The sequence below is a fragment of the Pinus tabuliformis genome, chromosome 1_1 (assembly GCF_031772625.1).
Source record: "Pinus tabuliformis cultivar Carrire ecotype Pingquan chromosome 1_1, CPIR1, whole genome shotgun sequence".
NCBI classification, from domain to species: domain Eukaryota; kingdom Viridiplantae; phylum Streptophyta; class Pinopsida; order Pinales; family Pinaceae; genus Pinus; species Pinus tabuliformis.
Genome location: NC_142297.1, coordinates 709,182,360 through 709,201,822, shown reverse-complemented (window position 1 = coordinate 709,201,822; position 19,463 = coordinate 709,182,360). Strand labels below are relative to the sequence as shown.

At 37.0% G+C, this 19,463-nt stretch overlaps 1 protein-coding gene and 1 long non-coding RNA gene across 2 annotated transcripts; both read right to left on the bottom strand.

Moving 5' to 3' along the window:
* Positions 1–16,662: 16,662 nt before the first annotated feature.
* LOC149215489 (uncharacterized) lies at positions 16,663–17,130 on the bottom strand. The gene is made up of 2 exons (XR_016251036.1): positions 17,052–17,130; positions 16,663–16,934 (listed from the first exon to the last, which is right to left on the bottom strand). It is a non-coding gene; the product is annotated as an uncharacterized LOC149215489 (long non-coding RNA).
* A 14-nt stretch (positions 17,131–17,144) lies between these two features.
* Positions 17,145–18,835, bottom strand: LOC149215488 (catalase isozyme 1-like). Its single transcript, XM_089389738.1, has 3 exons — positions 18,035–18,835; positions 17,832–17,921; positions 17,145–17,294 (listed from the first exon to the last, which is right to left on the bottom strand). The coding sequence occupies exons 1-3, from the start codon at positions 18,833–18,835 to the stop codon at positions 17,223–17,225; spliced, it is 963 nt and encodes a 320-aa protein (XP_089245864.1). The 3' UTR covers positions 17,145–17,222.
* Positions 18,836–19,463: the final 628 nt, after the last annotated feature.

The window sequence follows — 19,463 nt, the reverse complement described above, 5'->3', positions numbered from 1 at the left end:
CCCAGGCAACACCAGGGGCAGAATGTCTCTGTTCAAGCAATCTCTCCACATTTACTGGGTAATGAAAAGGTTATTGGCAAAAGCATTAGAGCAAGTTGCTATTGAGATGGTGGAAATAGCGCAGGGAGGCCCTGAACTGCGTAGGGAACTGAGGTTCATCCACATTGCTTTAGAGAGGCAAGAGAAGAAACTGGATGAATTACAGCAGCTATTGAAGGGAGAACATCAGGGAGCAGACAGAGGAGCAAACCAGCAACCTGCAACTGAAGATGTCTGAGAAAAGATATGTATAGGAAAGTACATAGTCTAGTTAAATATAGCTTTTTGCATGTTATAGATAAGGGAATATACTTTTTGCAGACCAGTAGGATTAGGAGTACTCAGGACCGTTTAGTTCATCTTGTAAGGATAATCAGACTTTGGGCTTTCTATTTTTGGTCGGCCATTAAAAACTTTAGATGGCTAAAATACTCGGTTTCCCCATGAGGGCGAGTTAATATGTTTTGATACTATGTTCTGTTTTATTTTCTATATAGTAATAGAAAGAGTCCCACCTCAGCTTACAAAAAAAAAAAAATACCTCTAAGATCAAGTCGGCTTAATGAGCTATCAAGTCGGCCTACATGAAGAACCACGTCCACCCTTGAGGAAGCGTCTATATAAGAAGAACTCGTCCTCCATTTGGATAACTAACTCACTCATCTCTTATGCGAAAAATAAGAAGAAGAAATCAAGAAGGAAGTGTGAAGAAGAGGAAGTCAAAGATGTCGAAGTGTTTCTGAGCCTTATCTATTCTTCTGGAAAGATTGAAGTTAGGGTTTTTTGTGTTGGATCTCCTGGGGTTTGATTTTGGAAGCAGAAGAGAAAGAAAGGCAAGCAAAGGTCTCTTAGGGCATCTTACTAGCCCTAGGAATCAAGGCAAGGCAAGCAAAGTCAAGAGGAAGGCTATTAGAGGGAGATCGAAGTCTCTTAGAGAAGCAACAACAGTTGCAATAGTTGTTGGGAAACATAATTTTGGATCTACTAGGAGGTCGAAGATATTGCAACAGTAGGTCATGGTAGATTTGATCTTGAAGAGTATTTGTCTGAGTCTACGTCATGGTATTCGTCAATTGAAAGATCTGAAAGATAAGAAGAGATTTACGGGTTTTTCCCTCAAGAAGAGGGGTTTTGGCCCTAGCTTGCAGCCTATATACTGTGTCACTATGCTTACTGTTTTGGTAGTTGTTTGATGTATTGCATGTTGGAATAATAAGGAACAAAGCTAATAAGAAAAAGGTAACACAAACAATTATCTAGTTAAGAGAATTAACATATTCATTGCCCTATTGAATTCTCAACATGTTATTGGAGCTTTGGTTCTCTAAGGGCATCATGAAGATCTCCTCAATAATGAAGAAATTCATCAAGAAAATTGCCAACCATCTCAAGAAAGGTATCAAGGAAGCATGGAGTTTCTTATTCTCTACAAAAGAATGTATCATTCAAAGAAAGGGATGAAGGTCTCTTCTTGTCTCTCTCTAGTACATTCCAAGACGAAGACATTTGGTAATTGAAAGTGGTGCATCAAGACACATGATTGGCCACTCCCACCGATTGAAGATCTTATCAAAAGGAAAGTATGCTTACTCTATGGAACTTGGAGGCAACAAGAGCTATCATGTGAAGGGAATTGGATCAACTTCCATAAAACTCGAAGATGGAAGCAACATCCACCTTAACAACATTTTATTTGTTCCAGGTTTGCATAAAAGTTTACTTTCTATTTCAAGTTTAGAAGACAAAGGAGATCGAGTATCCTTCATTGATGGAAAAGTAGTTGTTTGGGGAAAAGACCCAAGCATAGATCAAGCAAAAGTTATTGGTATCCGAGAAGGAAGGATTTACAGATTAATATCTCCCGTAAACCAAGCCCTAGTTCACATTGAGATTAGTCCATGTGAACTTTGGCATCGAAGGTTTGGCCATCTACATTTCAAAATACTTCCAACTTTAGGTTCCATAGTAGGCGGAATACCGAATTTGAAGGATGATCATGAAGGTGTCTGCAAGGGATGTGCATTGGTCATGAATACCAAAATACCATTTGGAAGCAGTGCTTCGTAATCGAAAGAAATCTTGGATCTCATTCACTATGATGTGTGTGGCCCTATGACTCCAAAATATCTTGGAGGCCATCTGTACTATGTCACATTCATAGATGATCAATCAAGAAAAACCTAGGTTTACTTAATGAAAACCAAGGATGAAGTATTAACAAAATTTCAAGAATTCAAGGCTGAAGTGGAGAACCTTACAGAACGAAGAATCAAGATATTGAGATTTGATAATGGAGGAGAATACACATCCAAAGATATTATAGCATTTTGTAAAGAGTTTGGGATTAAGAGGGATCTGATAGTCCCATACAATCCCGAACAAAGTGGAGTCACAGAAAGAAAGAACAGATCCATTGAAGAAAGTGTAAAATCAATGTTACACGATCAAGATCTACCTAAGTTTCTATGGGGAGAGGCAATAAAGATAGCGGTCTACATTCAAAATCAATGTCCTCACAGATCTCTAGATAATAAGACTTCGAAAGAAGTGTTCAATAGGAAGAAGCCATTTGTAGATCATCTCTGAACCTTTGGGTGTCTTGTGTATATTCATATACCAAAGGACAAAAGAAACAAGCTGGATCCTTTCGGTATGAAGGGTATATTTTTTGGGTATAGTAACTCATCAAAGGGCTATAGAATCTATATGAAAGATGGACATCACATTGAAGTTAGTCATGATGTCATATTTGATGAGAGTATAGCATTCAACAAGTCAGACGAACTTTGCATGGATTTTGATGACGAAGAACTTCCGATATTTGAGGAGGAAGTTGACAAGGAAGGAGAAGGATCACACCACGATGAAGAAGGGCCAAGTGAACTTGTTCAACCCCTGGTCATTCCAGAAACAAGGAAAAGACCTAATTGGTTGAAATCCACACTACTTGATGCAAAAAGTCATGGGGTATCACATGGATTATTTAGAGAAAGTAAGAGACCCAATAAATACTTTGGGTATGCTACATACATGACAAAATTAATAGAATAAGAACCATCCACCTTCGAAGAGGCTGTATAACATCAAGAATGGAAGGATTCCATGAATGAAGAGTATCAATCTATATTGAAGAATGGAGTATGGGAGATCGTACCTAGGCCCAAAGACAAACCTGTGGTTACTTCCAAGTGGATCTATAAGATCAAGCATGCAACTGATGAAAGTATAGATAAGTATAAAGCAATATTTTTGGCTAGAGGTTTCTCTCAACTTGAAGGCGTTTACTATGAAGAACATTTGCTCCAACAACAAGATATACAACAATTCAATCATTAGTCTCTCTGGCAACATCAATGGGATTGAACATCCACCAAATGGATGTCAAGACTGCGTTTCTAAATGAAACCATAGGTGAAGAAGTCTATATAAAACAACCCTTGGGATTTGAAGTCAAAGATATAAATAGATATGCTTGAAGATTGAAGAAAGCATTATATGGCCTCAAGCAAGCACCAAGGGCATGGTATGCTAGAATGGATGCATACCTCCAAAGAATAGGCTTCACAAAAAATTTTGTTGACTCGAACCTTTATATTAAGGTTGAAAATAGTAAAACTTTAATTATTCTTCTGTATGTAGATGATCTTCTCTTGACAAGTGTAGAAGGTCGAATTGAAGAATGTAAGAAGAAATTTGTAGCAGAATTTGACATGAAGGATCTTTAGTTGATGCATTATTATTTGGGACTAGAATTTTGGCAAGGACCGAATGAAATATATTTGGGTCAAGGAAAGTATGTGATTGAGATTCTAAAGAAGTTCAACATGATGGATTGTAATCCTATGACCGCTCTGATGATCACAAACTTGAAGAGACTGATGAGTTCTAAATCCAGCCATGTGGATCATTCCAGGTATAGGCAACTTGTTGCCTCATTGATGTGCTTGGTGAATACTCGACCAGACATATGTTTTGCAGTAAATGTACTTAGTCAATTCCAAGTGGAGCCGAAGCATGATCATTGGATAGAAGCAAAGCATATTCTGAGATATTTTGCGAGGAACCATCAACTAATGTCTGAAATATGATAGAAGGAATGATGTTCAATTGCTTGGTTATACAAATTTCGATTGGGGAGGCAGTGAACAAGATCGAGCAAGCACTATGAGAGGATGTTTTAGTTTAGGATCCTCTATGGTCTCATGGATGAGAAGAAAGCAAGGAATTGTTGCTTTGAGTAGTGCTGAGGCTAAATATGTTGCAACATGTGAAGTAAGCAGAGAAGCAGTATGGTTAAGGAAGTTGCTATCCGACTTGTTTGAAGGACCGATGAACCATGTAGTGATACTTTGTGATAAAACAAATTGTATTTGTTTGTCTGAGAATCCAGTGCTTTATGGAAAGACAAAGCACATCAACAACAAGTATCACTATATTCGAGAGCTAGTACAAAATGGTGTGTTGTAGCTATGGTATATCTCCACTAATGAACAAGTAGCTGACATATTGACAAAATCACTTCCGAACAAGAAGCGTGTATACTTAAGGGAAAAGCTTGGTTTGGTGGATTTTACCTCCCTAATTAAGAGGGAGAGATAGGCACTACATTCTTGTCTTCACTTGGGAAGAAAAAATGGAGGATTGGGTAACCATCTGGCATTCGATACTCTTTGAGAATGTGGTAGGGCATTCAAGACAAGAGTAGTCGTGGACCGATATTCTTTGAGGATTAGCTACCCAAGATAAGAATAGTCCAATGGGAGGTCATACTCTGTGAACACGCGGGTGGCGTATGTACCTTGGGAGACAATGATGATGGTGTTTATACATCATTGGTCTCGCCAACATTGTGCTATGATCTTGTGGAGAGATAGAGTTGTTATTCAAGGCCTTGCTATGTGACAATGCTAGCTAATATGATGCTAGACAAATTGGTTACCAATCGGACTCTTCTTAGGAGATCTCTTTAGATTGAGAATGACCATGTACCTCTTATGAATACCTCCCTAGTTAAGAGGGAGTGTTGAAAAATGTGTAACTAGGTTCGTTCTCCATAAGTATGAAATGTATTCTTGTAAAGATAAAATGAAAAAGAAATTATTATTATTATTGGAGCATGCGTTTCATGCTTAAGTTCTTTTATTTTGTATAGGTCAAGCACCCATTGAGTGATTCTAGGGTTTATCATAGGTATAATAGTCATTGTCATATATTGAAGACCCCGTGGGGACATTGTAAATGTAAAGAAAAAGTTATTTTGTCTTTAAAGTGTCAAAATACCTCCAAGATCAAGTCGGCCTAATGAGATGTCAAGTTGACCTACATGAAGAGGCACTTCCACCCTTGAGGAAGCATATATATAAGAAGAAACCATCCTCCATTTGGATAACTCACTCACTCATCTCTTATGTGAAGAAGTAGAAGAAGAAGCAAAAGTCAAGAAGGAAGTGTGAAGAAGAGGAAGTCGAAGAAGTCAAAGTGTTTATGGGCCTTATCTATTCTTCTAGAAAGATCTAAGTTAGGGTTTGATGAGTCCAGCCCACGTAATACACCTCCCACGAATATCAATGCGAGAATAAAGTAGCAGTTAATGATGAACAACAGATTTTTTTGTGGTAACGTTGATTCGCCGGCAGTTGAGTTTAATGATAGGGACTTGGTCCTTGGTACCCGCACAGGTGATTGGTACTTCTGCCTCCGGTTGTTTGACAACTGTCCACTCTTGGAATTCTCAAATCGGCCTTGGTATGGGCGATCAAACCATCACTCAGGCTATTCGTTTGCACATTTATTTTGGTTCCCGTGAGCTCTGCATTCTCGGTGGTTTCTGGTGGTTTCGATATGAGGTTTTGTTGTTTGTCCTCTGGTTCAGGGTTTCAACCTAAACGTCGCTCCTCTTTGTCTGGCAATAACAATGTCAACTCGGTAGGTCCTGTTTTCCTCTGGTCCGTTCTTGTTTTCGACTGTTCACTGTGTACCTGCGGTTTGTGATTACGTCTCTGCGCTTCTTTGTAACATGTGATATTGATGCCTGTAATTTTTTTTCACTGTCATTGTGTCCGGTTGCTAGTTGGAGCTGCTTCAGGCGACAGTCTTCAGGGTTCTATTCATCCGTCCTCGTTTTTGGGCAGAATATGGTAGCAACTTCCTCCGGCTTCTTCGTCATTCACAAGGTATGTTTTCCCGGTTCCATGCTATCAGCATTTGCTCTTTTTCTCTCAATTGGCTAATGTATCGGCTCCTTGTGAGCAGGGTGATCTGGTGGGACTGCTTCGGCCACGGCTTGCCACTGTCAGGTAAATATCTACTGTTGTTTGCCTTTGCTCAGTTGTACGCCTCGTCTTTCTTCACTATCCGTCACTTATATCTTTTGACACTGGCTGTTGCTACAGGTATGGCTACTCGAAGGGATTTCGAGGCCTAGCAGTTTGGTTGCTCCGACTTGACACAGGTAGTGACGTTCTCTATGCTTTGGTTGCTTTTCGTTCAACGTTCTGGTTGGGGTTTGTCAAAGTCTGTGTGTCAATAGCTTATTGGGTCGCCGACTGTTTAGTCTCGGCTGTAGGGTTACACAGTTGTTCTTTCCTTGTCTGGTGTCTGTAAATAAGTCGAGGGTTTCTAAACCCGTGTGGTATCTTGCTCCAACTTTGTCAAAGAGTTCGGCACGGATTTTGTAACTGTTGAACAGGTTTTGGCTTTGAACGATATATATGGATGAATGCACAGGAAATTCTATTTTCTCTTCTGTCTTAATTTAAACAAATGAAGTTGTGGATGTTTGTCTACTGGGCATACCTGGCAGTGCTTGCAACTTATTACTCGTTTGACGTTCAATTTGTTCTGGGTCTTTGTCATTCACTTGTGTGTTGCTTCGAGGACTGTGAGTTTGTTTTCCGCCACACGTCCTTTGAGTTTCTTTGTAATCTGTAAGTTAGATTATCAACAGGCCTGCACTGTACATGAAAATAGATGCTATATCGTAGAAATAATTTGGACAATTTATGGACACTAGAGAGGATTGAGTGCACAGAAATTATAATACTTTATTTTCCATTTCTCGGAAAGTCGAACCCTTCACTATGTTATGTTCCACTTTTAAAACAACTGTTAGAAAACTGTTAGTTTTTCCAACCACAGTTGGTTATGTCTAATTAGTTACATCAATTTTGTTACAGAACTTTTCATTGTCGCTCAACGTTATTACAAAGGCAAAATTAGCCGTTTAAAACATTGATCCTAATTAATTATAATTCCTACTATTCCTAATTACTATTTATTTATTTAACTTAGACAACTTAATCAAATAAAAGTAAAAGAAACAAACACATTATCCATTCAGAAAGTTTACTCCTCCGTCCCCTTCAGAGACCAAACAACCTTCCTTTTATCTCGTCCTGTCAGCTAGATGCTCCTGCATCAGGCTCCCGAGGTAAGGAAAAGTCATGGCTCCGTTCCATGAGCTCCTCCACAGAATAACCAGCCTTATGTATCTGCGCCGCGTCGAGCCACGAACTGTCCTCAATTGGACAATTCTTCCACTTGACGAGGTATCGTAGATACTCCTTCCTGCGAGTCTTCTTGGCTACCTGGGTATCAAGAATCTTATCGATCTCATGGGGCTGAACCAAAGGCATGTGCCTCATCCAAGAACTGTCTCCAACTTGGGTGTCTCGTTCTGGCTGTACGACACTGTCGTCCTGTTTTGATGTTGATTTTTAAGGTTTTTTTAGCTATACTATTTGAATAATAATGCCATAGTTGAATGTAATGTTATCGACCCACAAGGAGTAGAATAGACACTGATGGGGTGTACTGTTAAGGCAATCCATGATGTGAAGGTCATTGGTTCAAAACTCCATGGCTAAAAATCAAGCCATATTAAAGGTTGGTGTGGCCCAGGACAGGTGCGATTCTTGGGTGATTTTGACAGCTTAGATGCTCCTGGGTTGTAGTTTCTCAAGCCAAAGGTTAAGAGTGAAATCATCTTAAGGTTCACACAACTTAGCAAATAGAAAAAAGAAAGTAGTGTTATCACAACCAAACTGAAACTAGTGGAACCCGCTGATTCAACCAGTTTGTCCAATTTGAGGTCTAGAATTGGAAATGGCCAGTTTAGTACTGAACCAACTAGTTATGTAAATGTGACCGAAGATGTTTCAAATGCAATTTATTTAAAAAATAAAAAAATAAAAAATAAAAAATTGAAACGGGAAATCTAATATTCAAGCCTATGGCCCTATGATTAATGTTCAATTAATGGTAATATTAAATTGTTAAAGTAAATATGTCATTCTCATTTATCTTTCATTTTCATCTTTTTACTTAAATTTTTAACATTAACATTATGTTGGCGGTGTTGGACTCATTAACATTCAAGGAATATCCCTCATATGAAGTCCCAACTAGACCTCACACCATTTGGAGTAGGAGTCCCAAGAGTGCAAGGTTTGACCGAGAAATCGCGTGCCCATTGGAACTATGTAATAGTACGCCGCTTAAACACCAGGGAAATGACATCACAAACTAAAATGCAAAATAGTGAACAAATTAAAATGATGAGTTAATCCAACAACACACATTCAACATCCATAACTAGATCCGTGGAAAACCCCCAAAAAATTGTTGCTAGATATTATCACAAAAACTGAAAAGTGCCCAAGTGCGATAAAAGCTTAATTAATTAAAAAACCCAGATATTGGAATAAATAAAATATCACCCTTCCAAATTCAAATTTGAATTCACTTCAAATGGGTATTCAAGATTAATGTCGCTAGACTAGATTAAGTATTGTATGACTTGCAAACATTATTTATTGACCATCATGCTCATGGGGGTCGTTTGGCATCCGCATAAGCCATGGATGATGGGTCAACCCATTTCCGCAACCGTTAACCGGAGAGTGTCTTTGCTGGAGAAATTATTTACACCGGTTTAAGGTGAAAGCAAATAAGAGTCCGTCCTCAAGACTGTCCTTCAAGTATATTAATGGACTTATAGCATAGGAAATATTGGTTGTCCTAAATTTTTGTGGATATGAATAACAGGATACGACAATCATCACGCACTGTGCGACATGTTATCATCGGTTTAGATATCATAGACCTGAATAATAGAAGACAGAACGATGCAACCATGACTTATTGAAGGTGAGTTTTGCCATACAGTCTGAATTTTAGTAGACACGAATATCTAAATTTCTATATAACAACACCACTGAATGCACAACCATCACAGACTTTGCCACCTGTTACCATCAGTGTAAAGTTTTTCACTGGAGATGGAAGATACAACCAGGACTCCTTGAAAGTGACTTTTGGCAGTGCAATCTAAATTTTAGACCTGAATAGCAGATGATAGAACATACGACTTCTTGAAAGTGACTTGTACCGACTCGCGCTCGCCAGCAACGGTTGAGTGTGAGGGTTGGACATCAAATCTATCGGACCAGAGAAGCACAATATCAAACGAGCGCATTTTTATTTCAAAGCACACGCTCGCTTGCTTACAGTTTACGCAGCGCTTCAAAGGACCTTCCATGGATCTGCTTGCCCGCCTGCGCATCATTTCGATATTGTTATTATTGGTGTCGATGCATCCATTCATGGAGATCGCAATGTTACAATTCACAACCGCCCTTCATCATATCTTTTCTTGCATGGATATGTCTTCCTGCATCTGCACCATCTTAATATTAACAGCATTTCTTACAATCCATGCATTCATCGAGATTCTATTGGCAGAGGATACGAGTATCCGTCGTCCTTCTGCGTCCTCGGCGGGCGGCTCTGCGTCCACTTCTTATACCCATTATGACGTGTTCATAAATTATAGAGTCCCAGACCTTAAACACACTTTGGCCCTCCCCCTCTACCATAGTCTTCAATCCCGGGGATTGAGCGTCTTTCTTGACCAGACCGAAATGGTGGTTGGACGCAACATTTATGATCAGATAGTAGCCGCTACTAGTAGGGCCTCTGTTCATATAGCCCTCCTAAAACCTGAACTCGTGTGCACCGGCGAAGATAAAAGTGGAGCGTACGATAAAGCCCTTGGCGCACACGAACAGACACAGAAATACGACAAGAAAAGAATTCAGAGTTGGAGAGACGCTCTGTCTCATGTTGCAAATATAAGCGGCTTGGAGCGGGAGGCATCGAATGAGTGAGTATCCTAATCTGTGTAAATACGTTATAGCTTGTAGTTATCTTACGCTCTGAATATGAACATACAGGGAACTCTTGCATAAGGTCGTCGAGAACGTGTTGAAATTCCACACACGCGAGTTCAAGACTGGTCGGTGAACTGTTGACGGCGTCCATTGTGGTTGATTGGCGAGAGAATCACGAATATCTGAGTTAAGTGATGATGCGTAGGAATTCCCATTGCACAAGCTAGCATATGGCACAGTTTTCCTATTATTAAATAATAGGTTTGGAATAAAACTATGTAATGCCCAGATATACCATAGCTATTTAAGAATTAATAGGGTTGGAATAAAGCAATGTAATGCTTGGATATGCGATAGTTCGTTATTTTGAAGAAGAGTAGTTTTGGATGGAGTTTACTTTTGGATTTTTTGGTGTTGGAATTTGGCGAAAAAATTTGAGTTGAAATTTTGATTTGTGTTATTTAAACTAGTGTTTTGATTGTAAATATGGATTCAGCAGTTCGAAAAAAATTTAAGGTACTTTAATTGTGCAAGGATAACCCATCAAATTTGTGATTTCAATAAACAGGATTTTAGAGGAGAAATTAGACTAGAAAACTCACGGGAAAAGGTTCCAAAAAAATCTCACTAAAAACAACTTGATTTTAAATAAAAACAAATAGATTTTAAATTAAAAACATGCCATACAAACCTGTACATTGGATAATTTTTTGTGATTATTTTATATTTAAATTTTCATGTGTGGGTTTTTCTTTTCTTTATTGTTTAATAAGGTAGCATATATAACAGAATGGAATGGAGCTTGTATATATCTAATTATTTTTTATAAAGGGAAATGTGAAATTTTGATTTATCATCATTCCTGTGTCCATGATGTGTGGATTTGTTTTGTAACTAAGCAGTGATGTGTGGATTTGTCTTGTGATTAAGGAGTGATCAAAGATTTTGAGTGGTTAAAATTATTTGGGAATTGTAATCTTTAACATGGTTAGATTGGTTTTGGATCTTGGATCTTTACAGGAGTATTTCAACCGTGTATCTTTTCATCATTAATCTACATTTTTAATTTTTATAATAATATTTATTTAGTTTTAATTTTTATTTTTATAATAATATTTTCCTTTTAATTAACATAGTTAGATTGGTTTTAAATTTTGGATTTTTTTTCAGAGAGAAAATCATCATATGACCGAAGCGAGCGGATTTTTACAACATATGACCGAAGCCAGCATAATTCTTTATGACATAGCCGTTATAAATATCGTTCATATGGCCAAAACCATCAGATGACCAAATCGTGGGAGCCTCAACCAAACACCGCCACAGGAATCGATCCCGACTGAGAGGTGCGAAAGCCATCCACCCCAGCCCTCATATCTTTACCCGAAGAATATTTCAACGATGTACCTTTTTACGTTAACTCTTTAATTTTTATAATAATATTTTTTTTTAATTAAATTAAACCTCAATACCTCAATAGTCTTACCATTCAAAGTTTTTATCATTATTTAACTGATACAATTTTTGATTAAATTATAAATTTTAGCGGTTTAAAATGAATTTTAGATATATAAATCTGCCCAAAAAAATGTGAAACATTCAATCACTGTGAAACCTTCAATCCATGGGAATTACATTGCTGAAATTTAATTATTCAGGATTCCAAGAAAAATGTCCGGAAAAGGGAAAATGCACAGTTACGCTAGCTTTAAGGGGAGAGTAGCATATTCATCTATCTAGTGCCACGCGTCGTTTTTAAAGAGGTGGGTGCTGTCACCGGTCTCCGTCATCTGCGTCGGTTGCAATACGGAGCATATAGCGCTGAGTTGGAGGAAGCATTTAATGAATCCAATTTTGACACACATGTGCACCGAGGATCATGTACCACGCGTCGTTTTCAAAGAGGTTGGCGCCGTCGCGGTCTCCATCACTGTGTCCGTTCCAATACGGAGCATATCGCTATACCTATTTAAAAATCATGTAGGAATATAAAAACAATATTGAGAAATAATGACTTAAAATATATGAGAAAGTAATGAAATGATTGATTTTATCAAAAAGGAAAAAAGAGTAGAATCCCACCACAGATTGAAAATATTAAAAAAAAAAAATTATTTAAATTTTTCAAATTTTAATTTCATTTTCATGGCCAGACAAAAGAACCATACACTAATATAATAGATGAAATTGTTACTTTGTAAATCAAATTAAATCAATTAATTATTTGAAAATAAATCATTGAATAAACTGAAAATTATTAATAATTATGTTAGTATATGTTAATAATTTTTAATACAACTTTTAGAATTATCAAGAATTATTAGAATAATATAAAATATTATATAGATATGTTCTTTTTCATTTAAATTAAATTGATTAATTAAAGAAAATGTGACATTATGAGAAAAGTCAAATCTCTCCACCAATAAAATGATAAAAACGTAAAATTTTAATATAGAAAAAACTTAAAATTATTTTGTTAGATCTAAGACTTTTGAGCCCCAAGGGTTAGCTCAATTGGTAAAGTTGGGGCCTCCCCATATGGGAGGTCACAGGGTCAATTCCTGAAAGCTCAAAGCTCTTGGGTCAGGTCAAATAAATATGGCCTTCGAGTGGGGTCCACCCTAGATATTATTCATGTGGAAGTAGCGCAACCACAAGTGAAAAAAAAGAAGGATCTAAGACTTTTGTGATCCATTATGTAAATAAATGTCTTTCGGATTAATCACATCATTAGGATTTAGTGGATTGCTTGAACCAACCAATGTGGTTTCAAAAATAAATAGTATGGATGTATCATATCAGATTTCTTCTTAACAACTTGTAGTTGAGCTGGTTCAAATTGATGTGCCTTATCAGTGATTTCCCCCTTATGTGTAGAGTTAGATCTAAAAATATTTTTAAAGCAATATGTAATAAAACACTAAAAACAATGAAATTTTTCTGGTCTAATTTCTCTAAAATCGGACAACAATTTATTGAATTTTTTTTGGTCTAATTTCTCTAAAATCAGACAACAATTTATTGATATCAATATAATAGATAACCCCTGCCAACTACAACTATTTTTATCACACTCGTTCACAGATCCTACCCGCATCTTGACTCTGCTTTGTCAAAATTCGTCATCTCAAATTTCAATATGAACGTCATTATGAATTAAAATAATTAAAATGATAAAATATCAATTCATTGTATAGGTTGTTAGCTTCTTTATATTTACACATGGATTTTGGGCACGTCAATGAGCATAAATTCAGATCGTTGGGAGTTCCTAAACCGAAGCGCTGTATGTGAGGCCCACTGTGTACAGATGTCAGTGTAAAAGGTAAGGTCATATGGTGAACAGATGTCACGCTTAAACAGAAAAGATGGACGAAAATAGTAGGTAAACTGATTTCACAAATTTTTTATTACTAGCAATTGCCCCAAAAGGAAGGTGCAAAGAGAGGCCGATAGAAATGTTAAATTGAAAGGAATCAATTTTCATTCAAAATAAAAAATATTATAATAATTCAATCATCCAAATTAAATCTCAATAAATTGCCCAAAATAAAATAAATCCTTAATCAAAATTATACAAATTATTATTCTTCGTTTCTCTCAATTATGTATGTAATAAAATCCAATCATTCTCTCAATTATTTATATAATAAAATCCAATCAATCATTCTCTCAATTATTTATATAATAAAATCCAATCAATCATTCAAAATTAAGCACATTAAGGCAAGCCAGTCCGCTTGCGCCAGAAATAGCACCTCAATAAACATAAATACATTTGAAGAATACAAATCAGTTCACATAGGTAAAAGATTACCTCAATAAGGTAAAAGATTACCTCAATCTATTGTGTTCAAGATATTTAACTAATTCAATAACTATAACCGTTTATATAAAGGGGGTTATACTCAATCAAAGTAGATTCATCACACAGAAATTTACACTTCAGTTTTCTTTTTCTCAATAAAGATGAGGAATCAGAACTTATCCAGAAATTTACACTTCAATTTTGTCTTTCTCAATAAAGATAAGGAATCAGAACTTGTAACAAAATTGAAGAAAGCAATCAACCCTGCTAAATACTTGTTATCTGAAGAAAGCAATTAACACTGATAAATGCTTATTGATTGAAAGCTGAAATCTTGCCAATTTACTTACAGATGCATTAATCACATCTCATTCCCAGATCATGGATATGAGCAAATTGGAAAATCCAGCATCTCCGAAGCTTAGGCTCTTATGATAATAATTTAATGTTTGAGATGAACCAGGAACTATATATACCAATCTAAACGGTCGACCCTCTGCAACTTCTTGAACTTGAGAGCAACAGAAAGACCAAAATAATTGCTTCTTGAATTTGAGAGCAACAGAAAGACCAAAGTAATTGCATTGGATCGGTGTGCAGAAACCTCCTCTGCACTCTCTGGCCATCAGGGAAACGGACACATACCCTACAAATATTGAGCCCTTTATCTTCTTGTGGCTCCTCCGGCAGAAATGACACTAAATGACGTTTGGCTTCTCTTGAAGATTCAGCAGCTGGTAGATCACAACAAACTGAAAATACGCATTAAGATACGAATCTCATTTAGTACACATCCATCTCACTATTTCCCCACCAGATAAAGTTGAGGATTGGCAATTAAGTGGACCAATGTATGTTCTTACTTCATAGTAATATCGACTAGAAACAAATGTTGCATGGTTGGTCTAAGATGTTCCAACAATGTCCTTTCATGATCAGTTGCCATGAAAAGACATCAAGACATCACTGAAGCTTTCCATGTTCTAAAGATGCAACAAATATAGTTTCATGATCAACTGCCATAAAAACGCATCATTGAATCTTTCCAGTGAAGAAGAATGGCATGAAAGAAATATGATGATGGTGCAAGTGAAACCATACAACCCAAAGTTCTAGTTTGACAAGTTAACAGAGAAAAAGCATTGGTTATCCTCCCAACGAAGACGTCGTGTCAGAGCTCAATCTGGACAGACGTACGAAAAGAGGATCCATTTCAACAGGAATTTTTAGGATTTGTAAAGAGAAATTGTTCATATTCATGAAACAATGCAAGCAAATGAACTAAAGAGTTTAACCCAAGCTTTAGAGGAAGTCTAATGATTTGTAAAGAGATTGTTCATATTCATAAAACACCGCAAACAAATGAGAGTTTAACTCCAGTTTTATCATTATGAGAAAACAGAAATGAATTCATGAAGATCAAATGATTGTTATTCCAACCCCATGAGAAGGCCATGAAAATAACACAAATCATGCATAGTGAACAGATACTATAGTGGAAGTTGGATGTTTGATATAAAATAACAAATTCACACAACTGCAAGTATCAGTATAGGAGAAGCAGACCACCTGTCAATGGAAGCCTCTTGGGGCATAAATATTAAAACAGAAATCGGTTCATGAGAAGTATCACATGAAGCCTTTGTGATACTGAAAAAATGTTGGTTAGGAGGCGGCAGCTCCCTGTCCTGGGGATTTTGTGCTATGTTTTTAGTCCATTTGTGTGCCTCTTTCTATAATCCAATCCAGAGTATGGAATTAGGATTGTAATCTAATACCAGTCTCGATAGATTAAGATTGCTACGGGATACTTAAAAATTTTATCTGCCTTTGAAAACTGCTATTTTTCAATCAATAGCTTTGAAATTGTTATTTTTTTTCCAATCAAGGGCTTTCAAAATTAATCTCTCGTGGTGTGGACCATTGTTTTCTTTTGTTTTAGAATTTTGTTGACATTATCTTTTCTTGCCCAGGTATATCACACACTCCTCAACTACCTTGCAATCAAACACAATTACACTCCTCAACTACCTTGCAATCAAACACAATTGAGTTAGGGTAGAAACTTCCCCAAAATGTCACCGTGCAATGGGAAAAATGAAAATGAGGAAAAATCACTCAAAGAAAGGAACCTAACTGTCACTATGCCAAGGGAAAAATAAATAGAGAAAAATAGGTGTCAGTAAGGTTGACTATCATTGTATCTGCACCATGCAGAGGGAAAAACAAGACAAATGAGGCCGAGAATGTTTCCTCCAGCAATAGGTAATATTATCACTCTTTATTTTGACGCTCGACTTCCCTAACCCTCACCCACCCATTCGTTTCGACTACAGTACCTTTGAGAATCGAGATAAGGCATAAAAACAATAAAAGGTACACTCGAGATAAGGCATAAAACCAAATGACAATAAAAGGTACGTCTACAACAATATCACCTGTAGTTTTCGCAAGAGCTCTGGTCAAAGAATATATTTTTGCCGGAGCTATGATCCAAGGTTATTTCTTTACCTATTATCGAGGCTGACAACCGATATTCTTTCATAAACATTTCTCGACAGAATTTATTCAATTTGACCATATATGATACCAATACATCATGACAATAGACCTGTCAAAGTTCATAAGTAGGTATCTATCCCCTGGACCTAACAGATGTCCAATCACTGATAAATCATCAGCTGTAATTTCAATTTCATGAACCACTAGCACTATGTACTAAAGTAAAAGCAGTTTTATCTTCACAGAGAGAATTCCTCTTTCTCCTGCCCTTCATGTATGTAGAAAGATTAACAAGCAGCAGCATCCTATTATAAAATGCCGTATCCCACATTGCATGCTGCAGTTCGAACTTCTTACATATTTGCTTTCATGTTAAGGCGAGCTGCTATCTTCTGACCCAATGATTTGTCACACTGCACCAATCCATGTGATTAATAATTAATATCAATAATAGGTTATTCCAACGGATGTATAAAAAGGATCACAATCATAGTAGCTCAAACGAAATATAGAGAGTCTGAATGGCAAACCTGTGACCACTAAGATATCCAAATACAGCAAATTTCATGGGTGACCCTAGGATCTGACAAAGTTGCCACCCATCGCTTCATAAAACGCTCTTGCCTACAATTTAAAATCATCACTGTAATTTCTATCCATATAACAAAAACAATGAATTGACTACTAGAAATCAAGCCAACCTACCGTTCTGGTGCAAATGAACGATATCGCTCTCCAGGTTGTTTGAAATTATTCTCCTTCTCTATCACGCACTGCAAATACCAAAAAATATCCAATATTTCTTAGACTTGCACATTTCTCTTTTGGCAATCTTTACTTCCCCAATTTGTAAACGATGAATTTGACTGATGACAAGGCAAAGCCCTTCCTAACACTTAAATGAAATCAACTTATAAATTAAGGGAAGATGCATCGAATAGCCAAGACACAAAGTGGACTGAACCAACAAACAGAAATAAATTTATGATAAACTGAAAAATGTTAGATCATCAACTGTGACGATATATCCAAATCCAAGAAAAAGCAGCAATAATCTAAGTCATTGTCATCATAATCACAAAGAGAAAAACTATCGAATAAAACAAAAAGCATGCAATTAATAGTCTCCAAAAACAGACTATTCTGAGTTTCAAACTAAAATAGTACAAACATCTTTTTCAAAAATAAAAATTATCAAGAAAAACGCCACTACGCCACATACATACTACAATAACGAACTGTCATTGTATCATAATATTGTAAAAATCACAGATCTATCACCAAATTCTGGAGAAGTGGTGAGATCTTACCTTCTCCCGCTTGCCAGTATGGGTATGGGAAGGAATGGGAAATCTCTCAGCATGACGAACTGGATCGAACCTTGATGGAAAGTAGTTGACCTGTAATTCCAGCAATTGTTTTGTAAAAATCAAATCTCTCCATGAACATTGACTCGATGTCCAAGTAATACGAGAGGTATTGAAAAAGAAAAAGATTAAAATTATTTACCAACCTCTTCATCCCTGTGCATGAAGTTCATGAATCCCTCATGATGATTATTGTGATGTGCACACTTGGGTGCATTGGCTAGCAGCATCAAATAGTTGGGTCCAAGTCGATGCCTTTGTGTATCTGAGTATGAGAATATCCTTGTTTGGAGTAGCTTATCTTCAGTGTAATAGACACCAGGAACAACAAGAGCAGGAGCAAATGCAAGCTGCTCGTTTTCAGCAAAGAAATTGTCAATATTCTTGTTCAAGACCATGCGTCCTACAGGTTGAAGAGGAAAGATATCCTCGGGCCAAGTTTTCGTAACATCTAAAGGATCAAAGTCATATTTATCCTCATCCCGAGGATCCATTGTCTGGATAAAAAGTTTCCATTCAGGATAGTTGCCTGCTGCTATAGAATCATAGAGATCCTTGGTTGCATGACTGTGGTTTGTCCCACCTACTACAACTGCTTCATCATCCAATAGACACTTAACTCCACAAGTAGGCCTCCAATGAAACTTCACATAGGTTTGCCTCCCAGCCTTATTAACAAGGGTAAAGGTGTGGACACCAGACCCATCCATATGCCTGTAGTTTAAAGGGATTCCAAGATCATCAAAGAGAAAGGTGAACATATGCAAACTCTCTGGGTGGTGAGAGAAGAAATCTCGAATCCTCCAGTCTTCTTGAATGTGACTTTTGGGATTTGGTTTCAATGCATGAACCATGTCTGGAAACTTCATACCATCGCGAACAAAGAATACAGGAAAATTATTTCCAACAAGATCGAAGTTCCCCTGCAAGAGAAATGAAAACCCCATGAGCTATATGGGAAAAAAGAATGGGGTAGCATCAATTACAGAATAATCCTTTGAAAGAACTTTCAAAAATAGTCAAATATTTGGCCGAATAATGCAGCAATTTTGATCATAAAAAACAAATGCCTATTGCAACATACAAGACAAGAAACTTCAAAAAGAAAATGATCCATAAACTTTCTACTCGAACAGAGTTTAATAGAAGATGCAACCTCAATGATCAAAAACGTAGATGTCACTTTCAGCAGGGTACTACCTATATACCAGGGTTCCCCGTACTTGCTTTATTCTGTAAATGGCACTCCCATCTAAGGAAGGATTCATAAAACCAGTGTTGAAAGACTGAAATTGTAGCTATTGCATCAATCCAGAAGACGTTGAACACTTTTTTTATGGAGGCACCTTTTACCAAGCAGGTCTAAAGACGGATACAAGGCCTCTGTAGAGGTTAGCAAGGTACTACCTAGATACCAGGGTTCCCCTTACCTGTGCTTTATTCTGTAAATGGCACTCCCAACTACAGGAAGGCTTCATAAAACGAGTATTATAAGGCCAAAATTGTAGCTACTGCAGAAAGCAAGACGGGAAAAAGATTTGAATTACCTTCTGGCTGGAGGGAATGCCTTTGAGA

Coding starts and splice junctions, on each gene's coding strand:
- LOC149215488 (XM_089389738.1), bottom strand. CDS start 18,835: ATGGGGTTTTCATTTCTCTTGCAGGGGAACTTCGATCTTGTTGGAAAT. Junction 17,922..18,034: donor TCATGCACAGGGATGAAGAG/GTTGGTAAATAA, acceptor CTGGAATTACAG/GTCAACTACTTTCCATCAAG. Junction 17,295..17,831: donor ATACTGGCAAGCGGGAGAAG/GTAAGATCTCAC, acceptor TGGTATTTGCAG/TGCGTGATAGAGAAGGAGAA.